The sequence below is a fragment of the Strigops habroptila genome, chromosome 6, assembly GCF_004027225.2.
Source record: "Strigops habroptila isolate Jane chromosome 6, bStrHab1.2.pri, whole genome shotgun sequence".
Taxonomy (NCBI): domain Eukaryota; kingdom Metazoa; phylum Chordata; class Aves; order Psittaciformes; family Psittacidae; genus Strigops; species Strigops habroptila.
This window is the reverse complement of record NC_044282.2, coordinates 65827999-65845074: the sequence shown is the minus strand read 5'-3', so window position 1 is coordinate 65845074 and position 17076 is coordinate 65827999. Positions and strand designations below refer to the sequence as shown.

Below are 17076 nucleotides of genomic sequence, written 5' to 3'. Positions count from 1 at the left end.
GTGGGGCGGGCAAACAACCTGAAGCAGCATTGGAACACGCTGGCCAGCTGCCATGCAGCTGGGTAATCCCTGCAGATACTTTCTTCCCAAGCTTTTAAGGCTGTTGAAGACAAATCTGTAGGGTTAAGATAGCAAAGTATTGCATTTAAGAGCGTAATTAAGAATAGTTTGCATGAAACGTGTAGCGCGTAGGCCATAAACCCGACAATTAGAGCATTCTTAAAGTTTTAAGGCGGCAATAAACTGAGGGAACTAAGGCTACTGCAGGTTTCTTTTGGCTGTTTCGTTTTTAACTACATGAAAGGTTTATCTAATCTGAGCTGCAGTCAATGGTAATGGACCAAATATCATGTACCTCATTAACCATTTCTCCTGAAATAGTCAAATTGCACAGTTGCCATGATAAAAGTACAGGTGAATGACCTGAGCACGGTTGTTGTGCTGCTTTGGTGCACAAGGGTTTCAGCAGTGACATGCACATGGGGTTTGAAGATCGCTCCTTCACTCCTGAGGATTTTGAATGCTTCCAACCAGCCGGAGCCTTGGTGTGGTCGTGTAAAATTAAATAGCAAAGAAAATAAACAACTTTTACTCTAAGGAAGCAAGGTCCTTATATGGACCTGAAATATCTGAGTACCTCCCAAATATTTATCAACGCTGGCATAAGGGAAAGAAGCCTTGCCTGTTCTAGACTTGTAGATGGAAATGGCAGGCAAGATTTTGCCATAGAAAGCTGAAGGAAGTTGTGTGTAGCCTTGAAAATTCAATGTGCAGCTTCCGAGTCCTAGTCCAGTGACTAAACCAAGATGTCAAACCCTAAGAAGCCTTAGCCCCCTTGTTTCCTTATTTCTTCTCTTTCATTTTGCTGTGTCACTTGGCGTACATTGCATGTTGGGAAACGTGTGCTTGTGGCTGGAGCGCAATTGGAGTGGGGATGGGGCTCTCCAGGAGTGCAGCGTCACCAGTGACTTTTGCTCCTGCAGGAAAGTGTGCCAAGGGATTATGTTAATGGAGCCAGATCTCTGCTTACCTTGCCAAAGGTGAACCCTTCTGCTGGACAAGGCCCTCTTCTAATAGCAAAGCAGAAGTCTTCATGTCATGGTAGGGGGATGGAAACAAGGTTTTCTGGATTCATATATTTGAGGAGGTAGCTCTTCAAGATGGAGAAATGAAGTTTATATGATGTTCTCTTGGCATGTGGGTGAAATCAATGGTTTTTATGGCAGAGGTTAGGTCACGGTATTGGTGTGGAAATGAAGATGAAAACCATATGGCTCTGTCCCACCAGACTGTGATTTTATTGGGCGGGTATAGTAGTCAGGGGACCTAAATTTGACATGCGGACATCTGCTAGTATTCAAACGTAATTATGAACCTAGAGAAATCAGAGAGAGGTGATGGAAACATGCAAATAATTGGTAGAAATCACAAAGCACTGAGGAGCTGCTGCTTCCTTTATTTTCCTTTAAGTAGATGATTCCTGCAGCAAAGAAACTGAAGAAGACATTACTTTTGGGACAGCCAAAGGCTCTTGCTGCTGCCATGAAAGTGAATGGTAAATCCTGCAGGAGGGTATATTGCCAGTGGCAATTTTCAAGCGTAGAGGGAGAAGCAGCAGTTTGTATGGATGACTTTTGCGGGCGGATGGGAAGGAAGGTCGTATTGATCAGCTCCGGCTTCAGAAAGGAGCTAAAAATAAGTCCAGAAAGGATCCTTGGTGAACAGGAGGAAAATATAGAAACGTATAGTTGGCTTTCTTGTTTTATTCATATGTTAATTGCTAATCTTTATAGATCATATGGGAAAGGTACAGAGAAGGAAACAAAAATTGTCTTGGATGAAAGCAGCTCAATTTTTGCACAGTGGAAAATTGGCTGAAGGATTTTGATTAATTCTGAGTATCAGGAAGCCAAGGGACTAAAGTTGCCACCGGTAAAATCTAGAAATGGGTTTTCATTAGAAAGTGAAAAGGTAACTGGATCTGTTTATAGACATGCTTGCCCCGTTTTCTGTACCAGAATGCTGCCTTAAGGACTCAAAAGCAAAAATACTCTTTAAAATAGTGTTTCTCAGTCCTGTGAATGCCTTATGTGTGCTAGCTGTGCTACGGGCTGTGTGTCTTGAGTATGCTGAAAAGCGTTTTATCAACCAGTGCAAAGACTTCAGAGCAACAGGGAGCAAACTTTCAGCATCTGTGTATTGCCTTCATCATATAGGTCCAGCGACAAAGTTGGTGTATCCATAGAATAAAGTTGGTAAAGGGAAAATTGCAGCCTGTGTTTTGCAAGATCTGTCTAGCTGGAGGAGAGATCAGCTGGTCCCAGGTGCCCCTGCCCAGAAGGTGCTTGGTCTCTTCTCAAAACTACCTTCAGGTAGGATCTGTGAGGCTGCTCGCTCAGGTATTAAATGAAGTCTGGTTGTATTAGAGAAAGGGGAACTCAGACTTCAAGTATTAGCACTTGGATTACAAAAGTGATTCAAAAATGTCTGAAAGCAAGAAGCAGTTTTACCTGGTGCAGGATGAAGAAAGCTACTGCTGTGTGTAATTTTGGATAGAAAGGGCCTGTTGTCATGTTTTACAGGATGCTGGGAAAATGTTCGGATACAGAGCTTTCCACAAGCAGACTTTCTTTTCCTAACCATATGGTACCTGTTTTCAAAGACCTCCTCTCAGAGTCCTCTATGGGTTGAGCTTCCTCCTTCTGGTGCGCCCACCTGATGGCGTGGAGAAGGACAATTCCTCGGCAGTTTTCTTTGCACATCCTTTTTCTTAGCCCCTGTTGATGTTCCCAGTTTTGCCCAGGTTTGAGTTGCCCTGCAGCACTTCTGCAGGCACTGGTGGCTGTCTCGGCAGCTCTGCAGCCCACAGTGCTGTGGTTGTGCATGGCTGATGTCCAGCCATGCCATGGTGACCTCCCTGTGAGGGCGTCACGGCTGTCAGCGCTGTTGCTGAGCAGGCACTGGGTTAATCGATGTCTAACACGTGATGGGTTGCACCGAGCCAGGACTCAGCCAGGACAGAAAAGCTAATGTGGGTATTTCCCAGCAGCTCTGGAGTGGGGACAACCCGTTTCAGATTGGAGTCTGTTGTGTGTCCCATGCAAGGTGTACAACTTCTGCTTACGTCCTGTAGTGGCTTTTCTGCTCCTAAATGACCCCCTCCCTGTGATGCTGGAGCAACTGCTCTATGGAAAGGGTATGGGAGGAGGCCTGCAGGAGCAGAGCCTACTGCTGTAGGGGCTCTTTTGGCCCCTTGCAATGGGCACCTGGATTATCCCCAAATCTCAGGTGCTTTCAGAATAGCTTCTCATGAGGTTATGACGTGCTGCCTTTGAAAGACAACCTTGAAATGTTGGTGGAGCTGTTTCAGGGTCTTCATGGTGTGGTCTTCATGATCTGAACTGAAATGGTTCTTGTCTCCTTTTATCTGAGGTACCAGCTGGAGCCACACCTGTGGTTTTTTTCCCATAAGGCTGATCCAATTGTGGAGGAATTTGAGTGTCATCTTCCAAAGCTCACTTCATTAATTTGATCACAAAAACCTTCACATTTTGTTCATGGGTTATTTGAACTCTGTGTGTTCTTCCAACACTTTGGAGACGTTATGCCCAATGCATCTCTTGTGGGTGATGGCCTTGGGGTGCTGCTTGGCTCACCCCCCTCTTGTTCCCTGTCACCAGCTGCATGAGAGAATGAGTGTCAGGGACCATGGGTTGTTTGATCTGTATGTTGACATCTGGAAACCCAGTGGGTTCCTTCCTTGCTCTTTGATGGGTCTTCCCTATGGTGGCTTGCGTGATCAAGGCCATCCATAATGGAGGTGGAGTTTTGCCATGGGCAGAAACTCTGTACTGGGATCAGACCAGTGCTGTCTAAATACAGCCCTCAAGAAGAACGCTGTGATGACTGTGTGATGCTCACGAAAGGTTTTGGTTTTGTTTTGTTACCATTGCAGTGACAGCTATATTGTGCGAGTCAAAGCTGTGGTTATGACCCGAGATGACTCCAGTGGGGGATGGTTGCCGCAAGAAGGAGGCGGTCTCAGTAGAGTTGGCGTCTGCAAGGTCACGTACCCGGAGGGCAATGGAAGAAGTGGATTTCTAATCCATGGTGAAAGGCAGAAAGACAAACTGGTAATAGACCCTAATTCAACTTTTGTCTGTTCTTATAATGAGAATTATCCCAAATCTATTGCTATTGTATTCTTGTGCAAGTTTTTTTTTTAAACATAAAAGCCAGGCATGTTCAAATAGTACCAGATTGGACAAAACAAACCCATCCTCATCTAGAACTGCCATCTTCTGCTATCTAGGTTGGCCTGCCGCCACCTGGAAGGATCAGGTAAATTGTAACCATCTATATGCAAAGACCCCCTTTGACTGAAAAAGAGCCTGTGTGGTTTTTTTCCCTAAGACCTAGCAGGGTAAGTGAGAAATGAATTGAAGTGTAAAGAACCCATGAAGGCAGTCACATTGCACTGAGTAATGCAGTGCAAGCCTTTAAAACAGCCATGAATTATTTATGCTGCATGCCGTTCAAGGTTTGAACAGGCAGAGTGAGAATATGAAGACAAGTTGTCTCTTATGAATTGACGCACTCGGTTTCTCCTGGTAGCTGTTTATCTAAAAAGGAGCCCTCTTCTTTCCCCACACAAATCACATTAATAAAGCCTTTTCCCTATTTCCAGGGTCTGTTTTAGATGTTAGAGTTTGTTATCTCATTCCTGTATATTTGATTCTTCTGAAATTCACTCCTGTGAAGAGATGGGCTAGCTTAAAACTAACGCTCCCTGCACAAGCTCTGCAAACTCAGTGTTTGAGCAAGAAAAAATGCATTATTTGAGTCAGAAATTATCTTGGTTTCAAAAAAAGCTAGTGTTTTTGAGCTGTTTCGAGTATAGTTTGTCTTTTGCAATACTCTGCTTAGGATGCTTTTTTTGACGCTCTGTGGGACCATGCTTATGGTTTTGGGGGACGGAGTAAGACTAATAAGCCATTCCTGTTCTCCCTGAGCATCACCCTAGAGATGGTTTTGGCACAGCAGAGCTTGAGATGCGTGCCTGGCTGGGAGTGAGGGAGGAAAAAAAGGTGAGGGGAGTGTTACAGCACCTCCTAAATTTGCTGCTGGCAGATACCATTTCTGTTGAGCACAGTTATTGAGGGAGGAGGTTCTCCCTCCACCTAAGCCCCCACTAGTAAGCAGTACCACAGGGGGTCTGGGTCCAAAATAAGCTCCTAGGGTAGGGAGCAAGCACCTATTCAAAGCACAAGCAAAAGATGAATGTGCAATGATTATGAGAGCAGTTATAGTGTCTGGTGTTTATTAGTCATCGTTTGGTAGGGAAGGATGTTCCCCTCCGCGAGGCATGACGTGGCTTTCTTTTGGGTCTGGTCTGAGATGGTGCTGGCTGTGCCCTTGGAAAAGTGACTTTGCTCCTCTTTTGGGGCTCATGCCCTCCCAGGTGGTGCTGGAGTGCTTCGTGAAGAAGGACCTGGTGTACACGAAGGCGAACCCCACCTTCCACCACTGGAAAGTCGACAACAGAAAGTTCGGGCTCACTTTCCAAAGCCCCGCCGACGCTCGAGCCTTCGACAGAGGAGTGAGGAAAGCCATCGAGGACCTCATCGAAGGTACCATGGCATGTGGCAGTGGCCGCTTCAACCCTTGGAAGAGTGGGAAAGGGGGTGTGAGTCATGGAGCTGGGAAGAGGGATGGGTTTAAAATCAGTTCTTGGCCTTGGATGTCTCTTGTACATGTATCCAAGTGTAGCCAGGAGCTTACACTGTGCTGAGCAAGCCCCAGCTTTTAAGAACTGAGTTTTCTTATCCCTTAAGGAGAGAAGGGATTTCAGCCCAACTATTCTCCAATCCTATCTGGCCTGGTCTGCCCAGACTTCCCCTGCTTAATTACCATTGAGTCTGTTATTACCACTTCTTTCGGTAGGCTCGGGTTTCATGCTAGTGATGGCAACTCAAACAGTCCAGGCTCTTCTTCATATGCAGCCAAATCTTGTCTAACTGAGTCTTTGTTAAATCATAGTATGAATTCCTGCCTGGAGTTGAATAAAACTTTGTTTTGTTTTTGGGTTTTGTTGCAGTAATTAGTTTTGTCTGCGTCCTCTTGTTCGAATGGTACTTCTTGAAGACTTTGTTGTGTTGTTGGCTTGGGGTTGTTTTTATTCTGTAAAAAATGCGTTTGAATTGCCCGTGCTTTGAAGTTGTCATAAATTTTTGCTTTTCACGTTTCGTTTCAATCAGACAATCATAATACAGCTGTAATTCAATGGGGCTTTATTTTAATGAAATTTGATTCTTCATGAGGGTTTTCCTTGATTTATTGTATTTTAGTTTTTTTGAGGATACTAGCTCAAATGTATGTACAGATGGATGTACAGATGTACAGATATACTTTTTGAGGACATTAGCTCCATAAGACAGCTTCATGTTCTGGATGCCCTGTTCCTTGCTTTAACATGGAAATGGTAGATATTGGGAGAGAATTTATCTCTCAGGGCTCTCTCCTGGTAAATACCTCATCAGTTAAAGGAAGGATCTTCTCAAGTAGTTACTTATTTGCTTTTTCCTGTGTGATTAAGGTGAAGAAGTTGCAGCTAGACCTTCTGCCTTTTTCTTGCTTACTAAAACTGGGAAGCATTTTGAGTCATAAAAGTGATGTTTTATGTGATTGACTGGAATTCTTTACTGTGAGAGACTGGAACAGCTTGCCCAGAGAAGTGGTGAATGCCCCATCTCTGGCAGTGTTCAAGGCCAGGTTGGACAGAGGGGCTTGGAGCAACCTGCTCTAGTGGAAGGTGTCCCTGCCCGTGGCAGGGGGTTGGAACTGGATGATCTTAAGGTCCCTTCCAACCTAAACCATTCTGTGATTATATGTTTGTGCGAAGTTTCATTGAGATGATAACTCAGATGTATTGAGTAGTATTCTGGAGATGCCAGTATGTGTCAGCTCCTGTTCTGTTCTTTCTGATCCCTTTTACAGTGGAGGTGTTTCAGATCAAGTTCTGCTGTATCTCGGATACTTCAAAATCAGCAAATCTATATTTATCCCATTAACAGCACAGACTGATCCTCATGAATGTGTTCCTCCTTAACTTCCAAATAAGGCTTTCTGAATGAAAAACAATAACTGGCTCGTGCACACACAGCATCAGGCAGTGGATTTTGTTTATCATTCATTGTTTTTCTTCATTTAGCTGATCAAATTTAGCAGGTAACGTTAAGCACTGTGCATTCAGAACTTCGTGAAATCCCTGCCTTATTTTAATATTTAACCAAGAACTTGTTCCCTGTAGCATCAGAAGCATAGAAGTTTGTTTTGCACAAGCCCAGGGATCCTGTGCAACTCTGTAAAGCATCTGGATTTTTTACTTTTAAAGCTAATGTAGCAAATGGCACAAATGTTTTCACATTACTTAGTGTTTTAAGTGGGCTTTCGCACTTAGCTCTGCACATCTTTGTGATGATGCAACTGAGAGCAGCCAAGGCTGGTGCAGAGAGCATTATGTAAAGCACATTACTTAAAAAAATTTCCAGAATGAAGGTGGTACAAACTGTTCGACTGTCTCTGCTGGGGATGTGATGTGGCCCGAATTCAGTATAACGGTGGGCTTACACTAAAAAAATGCCTTTGACTTGGGGGTTTCCTCCCCCTATCAGAGCATCTTCTGCACCCACCGTCCTTGGCAGCCTCGCAGGGGGTGAAGCCAGCCAGGAAGGAGGTCCAGGATCATTAGGGCGTAGGGAGAGGGGTCACCCCTGTTTACCCTCAGCATAAATTTACTGCTAAGTCCAGCAATGGCATGTGCCACCCTCCCCACTGCCCTTTGCTGCATGGGAGCTGACCAGACTCTTGAGCAGCTCCAGAGGGGGACACCCATGGGGTGGGGAAAGAGGTTGGAGGCTTTATTAATTAAATAAGGTTTTATTAATATCATTCCCTACTTTTCCAGATGATTGCTATGTAATGAATGAGAACTGCACCCCAGTATTTTGCTCATGTTCATGGTTTTATACATTTTGGCTCCTTTCAAATTCTCAGCTTAACATGTAGGGCAAGGCAGTTCTCTGGGAAATAGGTAATGACAGAGAAGGCCTTTACAATATAACAACTTCTGAAATTACAAGAAGGAGGAAAAAAAAAGGCAATCTAACCCTTCATTGTCACAGTGAAGTTTGGGGGGGGGGGGGTCCAAATAAAAAGTCATTTTCCCCCCAGATTTAGGGCATACATGAAGAATAACTCATATAGGGTTTCTTGACACCTGAGGATCTAGTCTCGAGCACTGATTAGCACATAGCTTTACCATTCTTCAGAAATGAAGGTCTTGTGAAATTGGAAATGGTAACTGCTATTTTTAACGTGGTTAATTAGCATTGGCAGCCATGCTGTTGCATGTCAAGAAACACTTTCAGATTTCACCTTTCCAACCCGAATGGGTTTTTCTTCGTTAATTTGAGCCACTCTTTTACACATCTGCAACATACAAACTTGTGAGAATCCAAATGTTTACCAGCCTGATTATAAAAAACCCGAAGTTGCATAGACATACTGTTGTGGTTTTTTTCTAGGGTCTACAACGTCGTCATCAACGCTTCACAATGAGGCTGAGGTCGGCGATGATGATGTCTTCACTGTAAGTACACATCAGCTGAGGTCACTCTCCTTCATGCTCTGGTTTACATGGTCAAGTTGGAAAGGGTTTTTCTTTCTCTGCTTCAAGGGTTGGCTTCCAGCAGCCATCGTGTTTGGCCAGTGAGTATGTTTTATTTGATGGAAGTATATCCTCTACGCAATGTAGAGCATTGCGTTTCTGTTGGCCTCTCGTTGCCACATGAAAAGCATGGCAGGGCAGATGTTGTCAGGGCTAGAAGTGAGGAAATAAGCACAGTCAAATTTCCTGTGGGTTAGTCTGAGTGGTGTGCACAACTCTTAATACCTCTCTCTGTCCTTGAGAAGCTTCCCACAAACTGGAGTAGGTGGCTTCTACTCAGGTATGTGCTCGAGGAAGTAAGATTTTGAATTGCAGTTGTTAACGAAAGCCAACTTTAAAGGTGTTTCACCTATTATGAAACAGAGAAAGTTCAAACGAGGTTTTCAGCTGGAGGAAGGCACAGCAGCATGCCATCTACTAACCAGTGGTGAGTTAAATAGGAGTGAATTGTGGTAATGTCTAAAATGTATTTTGGAGCTTTCCTGAAACAGAAGCAGGTAGTCCCCACTACATTTGTGCACTTTAAAAGGGGGGAGAGAACAAACAGAAGTCAGAGGAAATTGCAGTCTGGTCACGGATATTCCATGGGCTGAAAACAAGACACTCGCAACAAGTACTTTGTCTTACTACATTTATTTGCATGGATCTGATCTCAGCCTCACACACGCACACGTTTGCATGTTAGTTATATTATAAATGCTCTCCTTGTCCCGTGGTGCAGCTGGGGACGGGATGGCAGGAGGATAGAAGGCGGGATGTCCTCAGCGCAGCAGCAGCAAAATCAAAAGTCATGTTTGGGATGCTTCCCTGCGTCTCTAAACGAGGGAAAACTGAGGGCAGGCATCATACTGTTTGAAGATGGGCACTGGGAAGCACTGAAGCTGGAAGGTGTTTTTGAGGGGGATGTTTTTGCCAGGACAGGACCAGGGCAGGTTCCCTGCCGCGTTTTGACCAGTTCCTCCCGACGGCTGGCATGTTGTCCGCATCTGTCCTTTTGTCACGGCTCTGGGAGACAAACAACAGCAGGCAGGGTTAAAAGGTGACTTCCTGCACTCCGCAGCAAAACTATCATTAGCAGCTGCTTCCCAACTACCTGCCAGAAGTGATTTATAGACGCTGGGATGGGATGGATCAGGGGGAGGCACCGCTGGAGCCAGAGCAGTTTACCAGTTTGTGCTGCTTTGTCCCCGTATTTGCTGGGTGAGCCAGTCTCTGCTGGAGATGGATGGTCGTGCTGAAAGTGTGTGCAGCTCTTCTGTGCTCGTCACATAGGGGACTATCATCGAAATGTGCCTTGGGGGCGTGTGTGTGTGCCAGCTTTCACTGGGTTAGACATGGAAATACTCAGTGGTAAAGCAGTGAGAAGTAGCCTGTGGAAATAAGAAAATGTATTTTTGCTAAAATCCAACCAGCTGATGTTTGGGGACCTGGGAGTGCTCCTGAATTTCTCCACAAGCTCAATCTTGTGTCTGAGTGTTGATTTTTAAACTCGTAGGGTGCCTTTTACTGGGAGGAAGAAGTTGTTTCCTTTAAATAGGTGTTGCTTTACATTGGGGAGGTTGGATGAATGGTGCTCCAGCTGCATCACTCAAACTCCTGCATTCAAAGTGAAGAGCCGAAACTGTAAGAGATTCCCCCCCACACTACTTGGCCCTGGGGAGGTGACAGATAACCCCCTGCTGTGCAAGTATTTATGGGTAGGATGCTTGGCGGAGCAGGAGGAACAAGCTACTTGACAGCATTGGGAAGGAGGGAAGCCTCAGCTGCGGTCGGCACCTCGTTGGGATCCAGGGGGGCATTCACACCTCAAGTTGTGCCTTGCCTGGCAGCTCTCTCTGCGTGTTGCTTGATCTCCAGAGCGTGAGAGGGACTTCTCTGATGGTACTAGATCGCGTGGTGGTGTTGGTCAAGCTGTCTCATCAGGGTGGGTGTGTTGTCGGACTGCAAAATTAAGGCTTTATCCTTTTCCCCAATATTTCTTTTTTGCCTTCCCAGCATGAAGTCACTCCTTTTCCTGCAGTCCTTAAGCTCTTGGAAGCTCTCAGCTTCCCATTTATCTGGTAGGAGATGGTGGAGTATGAAGTCTGCATAAGCCAGAAATAACATACTGAAGCGTGGAGGGGTTTTAGACTCGAAGAAATTGATAGGGCTGTGATAGATTTTATTTTTACCCTTCTGTTTCATTCTTTCTCTGCATATCTTTGACTTGTGTATTACAGTCCATTCGGTCACTCTTGCACACAAAACTTCTTTGCAACTTTCCTGTAAACTCTTTTCCCTAGCCACAGCAGTGGATTTTTCAGGTTTGGAGGTTTTTTTTTTTGCTCTGTTTTAAAGAGAAAGGAGATTTGTTCTTTTTTTATTTCCTAAGGTAGTTATTAAAATCTTCACAGTCCTCCCTCTCTCCCACACATGCATGAATACACTTAACTGTGTGCGGCAGAATTTTCAAAAGCATCTGCATGATTGAGTCATTTAATCAGTCATTTACCCGTCTCTGAAAATCCCAGCCGTCGCTGCTGCCTCAAATATTTGGCCTGAGGTCCTGCCTCTCCTTGAAGATGTTTCAATCCCTTCAACCACAGCGGTCCAAACCTTCACGTTTCTTATGCTCTTTTGCAGATGGCCACCCCTACTTCATCTAGTTCATCAGCACTGATGTTTGCACCGATGTAATGGTACCAGGTTTAAAACAACCACCCTCATTACATACAAGCCCTGACCCTGATATGGCTGTTGGATATTGATTGACATGGGGCTTTTGTACTGTTCCTGATCCTGTTAGCTCCCATACAACTCTGTGTGGTTTTGTGCACGCAACTTGAACATCATCCATTTCATTTATTCATCAGCCAGCACACAACCCTTCCAGGCATCCAGCAAGCTATTTTCATGGGGAAGAGAAGGCTTGCCCCAGCGGTAGAGCTCTCCTTCAGGCTATGATCTTGTGTGATTTGATGGAGGATCGTTTTCTTATACCAGAAGGTGGTTTCTTTTGTTTTTCGGGGGCTGAATTATCCGTAGCTGTGGCTGCATGAGCATTTGTTTGGGAAGCATCACTGATGTTGGTGGCCTTATCTCCTCCCATCACTGTAACTTGCAGTGCTAAGACAATAACTTGGGCAGCAGTACCTTGCCTTATTCCTATGGCATATGCTCCTCACCCATCGTTGTAACACACTATGGGTTGTATCTTTAAAAACAGGGCTTTGCCATCTAATAGTTTTCCTGTGGATTAGACCTGCAGCAATTAGACAAACCAATACAACCCCCTGCTGAAATTCATACCTGACAGTGCAGAAAGCAAAAGTAGATGGAGCTAAATGTCACTGGCTTCAGGGGAAAAATACTTATTTCTAAAATGAACTCTCCACTTAGAAGTATTAACAATATGTAGTTGTGTTTCTTTAATTCCAGATCCTCAGTAGAGCCCATAAATGTTTTCCATATGTTAGCAAATAAATTTCTCCTGTCTTGTACATTATAAATCGTCCTCTCAAGAGATAAAATCTGAGTAAGACTAGCCATCCATTCTGTCTCCATTGGGGGAAACACTGTCATTGCAATGGGCTGAGATTGTTCTGTTTGTCTTCATCCATCCAGCCTGCATCTTCAGCCTTCTTTAATTAACATTCACTTCAGAACTAACGTTTAAAAAGGACTGAATATATTCTGTAGTTTCTCTGCCACAAAATTTGCCGTATAATTGAGTTCTTGGGTGAAATTTTTTCTTAATCTACACTTTTAGTTTCAATTACAAACAGTAATCCCACATGATCATGAAGTGAAAAATGTGAATTGAGTCCAAGGAAAGAAAGGTCAATGTCTTCCAGAGTCTGCAGAGTGCCTGAAATGGTCTCTTTTAGCAACCCATCTGAAAAAGCAGAGGTGTTTGTTCCAAAACCTTACGACCAGTTCACTGAAACACCGCTCATGTGTTTTTTAGATACATCCACAGCCCTGAGCCTGCTTTAGTGCTAAAGAAAAGACACCCACTGGCAGGAGGAGCAACAGCTCCCATGTCAGTTCTGGTTTGTGAACCTGAAAACCGCAGTCCCCTTCTGGGTTAATGGGAATGTAAGGGAAAAACTCAACCCTATGTAGTTTGATGTGCATGTTACAATCACAGCTGTTTCATGCAATCAGTAATAATTGTTCAAAAATCCTAGGTTTTGTTCAAAATGAGACTTGCAGAGTTTTGCAGGTAGAGCAGGTATGATCTAGAGATGTATGACTGAGCTACAGGGTTGTATTTTAAGATAACTAGGCACAATCCATTGTTTCTTTCTGCAAGACAGCGAAACAGGAACGGGTTGCCCAGAGAAGCTGTGGCTGCCCCATCCCTGGCAGTGTTTAAGGCCAGGTTGGACACAGGGGCTTGGAGCAACCTGCTCTAGTGGAAGGTGTCCCTGCCAGTGGCAGGGGTTGGAACTGGATAAGTTTTAAGCTCCCTTCCAACCCAAACCAGTCTGTGAGTCTATGAAACATTTTCCTGCTTCACAAAGGTTACATGGACAGATCTTGCTGCCACCACCACCTTTCTTCTTGGGCTTCCAGCTGAAATCTTAACACCTACGTTTTCACCACAAAGTTTCATGTTTGGAGAGACCCTGCACCCCTCATTCCTTTTTCTCAGCATGAACGTGCACTCCTATGCTCAGGGGTGTTTGAGTTAGGAAGTTTGTCATGTGGCTTGGATGCTGCTGACAGTTGTTTAAGAGGCAGACACAATTACCCATTCTCCGCTGTAGCGGTGTGGATTGTGGCAGATGTTAACATTACAGTCCTCCTTGCATCTCTTCTGGTTTCCTAATTAAAAAACCAGATCCCTCCCTGCTGCCTTTCCTTGAAACCTTTTCCCTACTTTCATCTCCCATGTGGGCCTCAAGTGTGTTACAGCCTCACTATTAAAATTTATAAGATTTATGTTAGTTAGATAAACACTAAATCTAATTTTTCTTGCTGGCTTCGTCGCTTCACGTTCAGATGGTTCTTTTAAAGAACGACTGCACCTCTTTTTCTTTAAAGTAGTCATGTAGAAACCCGGTCCAATTACTTTGGAATATACTTGTAAGTTCTGTGTGATGCTGGACCCGTCTCTGGTCCCATGGAAAACGATATTGCCGAGAGTAGAGAAGCACTGAGTTGCAAGATTTATTTCTTTAAAGAGTTACGCTCAGGGATTGAGGAGCCACAAGAGCCTGTAATTTCCTTTTTCTTAAGGCTAAACTAGAGCAGCAGGGAGGGAAAATGCCTTTTGGAGGAGCAGAGCTCCGGATGGGGGTGGTGGGGTGCGGTGCTTAGGTTGTCACCATGAGCAAATCCACCTTGTTTGCTCTGTGAGGCTGAGCAAAGTGATTATGGGATTGTCACAGTGATAGGACTAGATGGTTTTACTGATGTTATTCTTCCTGCTCAACGGCCAGCTGTGCTCTGCATGTACAGCCGAAGGGTTCATTGCTGCTAGCCACATCCTCTGATGTCTGGATTTGGGGCTTGCATTGGAAACCACAGCTATTCTAATTCAGATTTTAAAAGAAAAAAAATGTACTTGCCAAGAAGAGAGAAATCTGCACACATAAACCAGCAGACTCAAATCCTCCCTTCAAAAAAGGGGGAAAAAAGAGCCCTTCCTGGCTTTGAGCAATGAACTGGACTAAGATTTATTCATATTTTCTTATAGTTGAGTATTTCAAGTTATATACAGTGCTCCGGGCATCCCTGCCCTACGCTATAACAGTCAGTGAGACACCAACTGAGCAATGGCTCGTCCTGCCTGGCTTTCGCTCTTCACACTTCAGAGCTGTGAAATCTGCCTTGATTTGCTCCAGCAGACCAAGGTAGTCCCAGAGTCTGAAGTCATTGCTTTATCTGTAGTCTGATTTTTTTCTTCCTCCCATTAACACCAGGATGTATCGGCTTCTCAATTGAATTCTTCCTGCTTTTATGCCAGGGGTCAGGAGAGGTGCCACTGAAATAGTGAAAAGGTCCTGAATATCCAGCTATTTTAAGGCTAGCTTCTTTTTATTCCCTTCTTTTCCCTGCCTTTCTTTAGGTTAACTTTGCCTACAACAAATTCATGTCACTCAATGGGAATGGATACCAATGCTCAGAGAGATTTTTCGGTAGGGAAAGTCAAGTGGGAAGTTTTTCTCAGGCTGTCAGGCTTTTTATATAGAGTTGTGCTTCTCCCTTTCCTTCAGGAACTCCTGTTTCTTTTAAGTGCTTTGAAAATGAACCCATTTATTTTCCTACTCTTGTTACCAGTATAAGCAAGCGATGCTCACTGAGGATTTAATACGACTGTCACTGAGACGGAGGTATCGCTGCTGTCATCTGGGATGGCAGCTGCTCTTTTAAGTCCTTCAAAACTGCAGGGACAATTACTCTCTACTTCAGCCTATGGATTATCCTTGCTCAATCACAGCCTGTCATCTGGACAGGAGGAAATAGGAAAATTACTGTGGTGTGGAGGTACACAGAACATAAAATCTGTTTATTCTGTTGTATATACATAACAGAGCCATGAGAGGTAACTGAAATGAAGAGCTAAGGGGAACCGAGAGGGATCCCCCTGGAGAGAACAGTGGGGTAAATTCGAAGCTTTATTTGCTTTCTTTAAAAGAAAGGATGGGGAAGCAGAGGTCTTACAATAAAGCAGTACATAAGTAATGCATTTATCATACTATTTTTTTGCTTTTGGGTCACTCTCTGATGGGCAAAACAGGCTTTCCTTGCTGCAGATCAGGAATATGCAGTTTAACGCAAGTCCCAAATGCGCTGAGCTTCAGTTGCTTTGGCACTGTTTCACTCTCGGGCTTTCAAACAGTAAAACCTTCCTTTATTTTCCTACTTTTTTAAACCAAATTATCAGTCTGGTTGTTTTACCACACACAGTCCTCAACCTCCCGAGTCCCTGGCAAGGACGGGATCACCCCACCAGCACTGCAGTGCTTCCCGAGGGTCTGGCAGCCGCAGCCATGCCAGCGGGGAGATGATGGGAGCGCGGTCGGAACTTTGGTCAGTCACAGGCACCCGCATGCACTTTGTGGAGGAGGCAGAAAAGCATTTGCTGTCACAAAACCAGACCCAAGAGAAAGGATGTGATTTTTAATGTCTTCTTTTCATGCTAGCAGCCTTAATATGGGAAGCAGTCCTTACCTGCAGGCGTTTTGAGAGCTTGAGGCTTTCAGGGTGTCTGTGCAAAGACAAGACAAGGAGCATCTCTTGTTCAGTAACAAATTATTAAGCAGAAAGCATCTGTATTCCTGTTGGATATTCCAAGTCTCACTGTTGTGTAGTTTTTACGTAGCTAATTATAGCAGCAACTTGGATGTGTTGAGCTACTTTGCTGAGGGTAAGCAATTTCTCTTGTCACAATTCTTCCTCTCAAGACCATTTTTGTAGTGTATTTTCTGGCTCTGTATCATTCCCACATACAAACACAGTTGGTCCTGCACTGGGATTGGGATATATCCTGCAGGAAACTGAAATTTGATCTTTTGCTGTGATGGAAGTTTCCTTATAGCTGTATCTTGCCAGAACTTGTAAGTGGTGTAATTTGTGCACCAGTATTGAGTTTTGTTCAGTTGGTCCCAGCAGTTCAAAGGAGATTTTTGTCTTTTTGGTTTTCTTTCTTACTTTGTCATGCACATTTTTCCCTTTTCCCTGTGCTTAAACAATATGGTGGCATATTTTAGTGTGCTGGCTCTTTTGGTTTTATACTCTGTTTAATTACTTTGTTATGTATAACCAGACTTGCGTTCATTTAAGTAATCTTCAGATAATTGAAAGCGTATTTTCTTGTGATACGCAGTCACCTGAGGCTTGGGGAGGAGAAGGGTCACCAGCAAACCTGCCTGTAGGATTCCTTGTCCAAGGGCGAACTGACTGATGCCTCCCTAGCTGTAGTTTCTAGCCGATGAATCTGTGATCTGAGTGCATTGTAGCACCGTTTCACACTTGCAATCAGCTAGCTGCATGTTTGTCTTCTGAAGAAAAGAATTTGGCTGTGTAGTAATGTACTTAAATTGTGTGATGAGTTAAAGTGTGAAGCTGTTTATGAGCGTGTTCCCTTTTAATTCATCTGGAGCTGAATGCTTTAGTGCATTTGTGTGCTTAAGGCACAAATGTGTCGGTAACAAAACACAGCCAAGATGAAATTGCCCTTTCTTAATGTAGTAAAATGGAGCGGGAAGAGGGGTTTTTTACATTTTTTTTAGAGGATTGTGTTTTAACCTGGATCAGCTTACTGCTTGGACTTAGCACATGGCCCCGCAGGCAATAGCAGCAGCCCAGATAAAGGGGAATGCAGGGGGGTGAGCATCCAGAGGTGGAGCCAAAATTGC

The 17076-nt window shown here is 44.3% G+C and overlaps 1 protein-coding gene across 2 annotated transcripts in view; it reads left to right on the top strand.

Annotated features, from left to right (window-relative positions):
• SPRED2 (sprouty related EVH1 domain containing 2) overlaps positions 1–17076 on the top strand; it is a 66474-nt gene that overhangs the window by 33858 nt on the left and 15540 nt on the right. For both annotated transcript variants that reach the window (XM_030490417.1, XM_030490418.1), the window contains exons 2-4: positions 3956–4133; positions 5462–5630; positions 8586–8650. In XM_030490417.1, coding sequence (XP_030346277.1) covers positions 3956–4133; positions 5462–5630; positions 8586–8650 — 412 coding nt within the window. The remainder of the gene's footprint in view (positions 1–3955; positions 4134–5461; positions 5631–8585; positions 8651–17076) is intronic.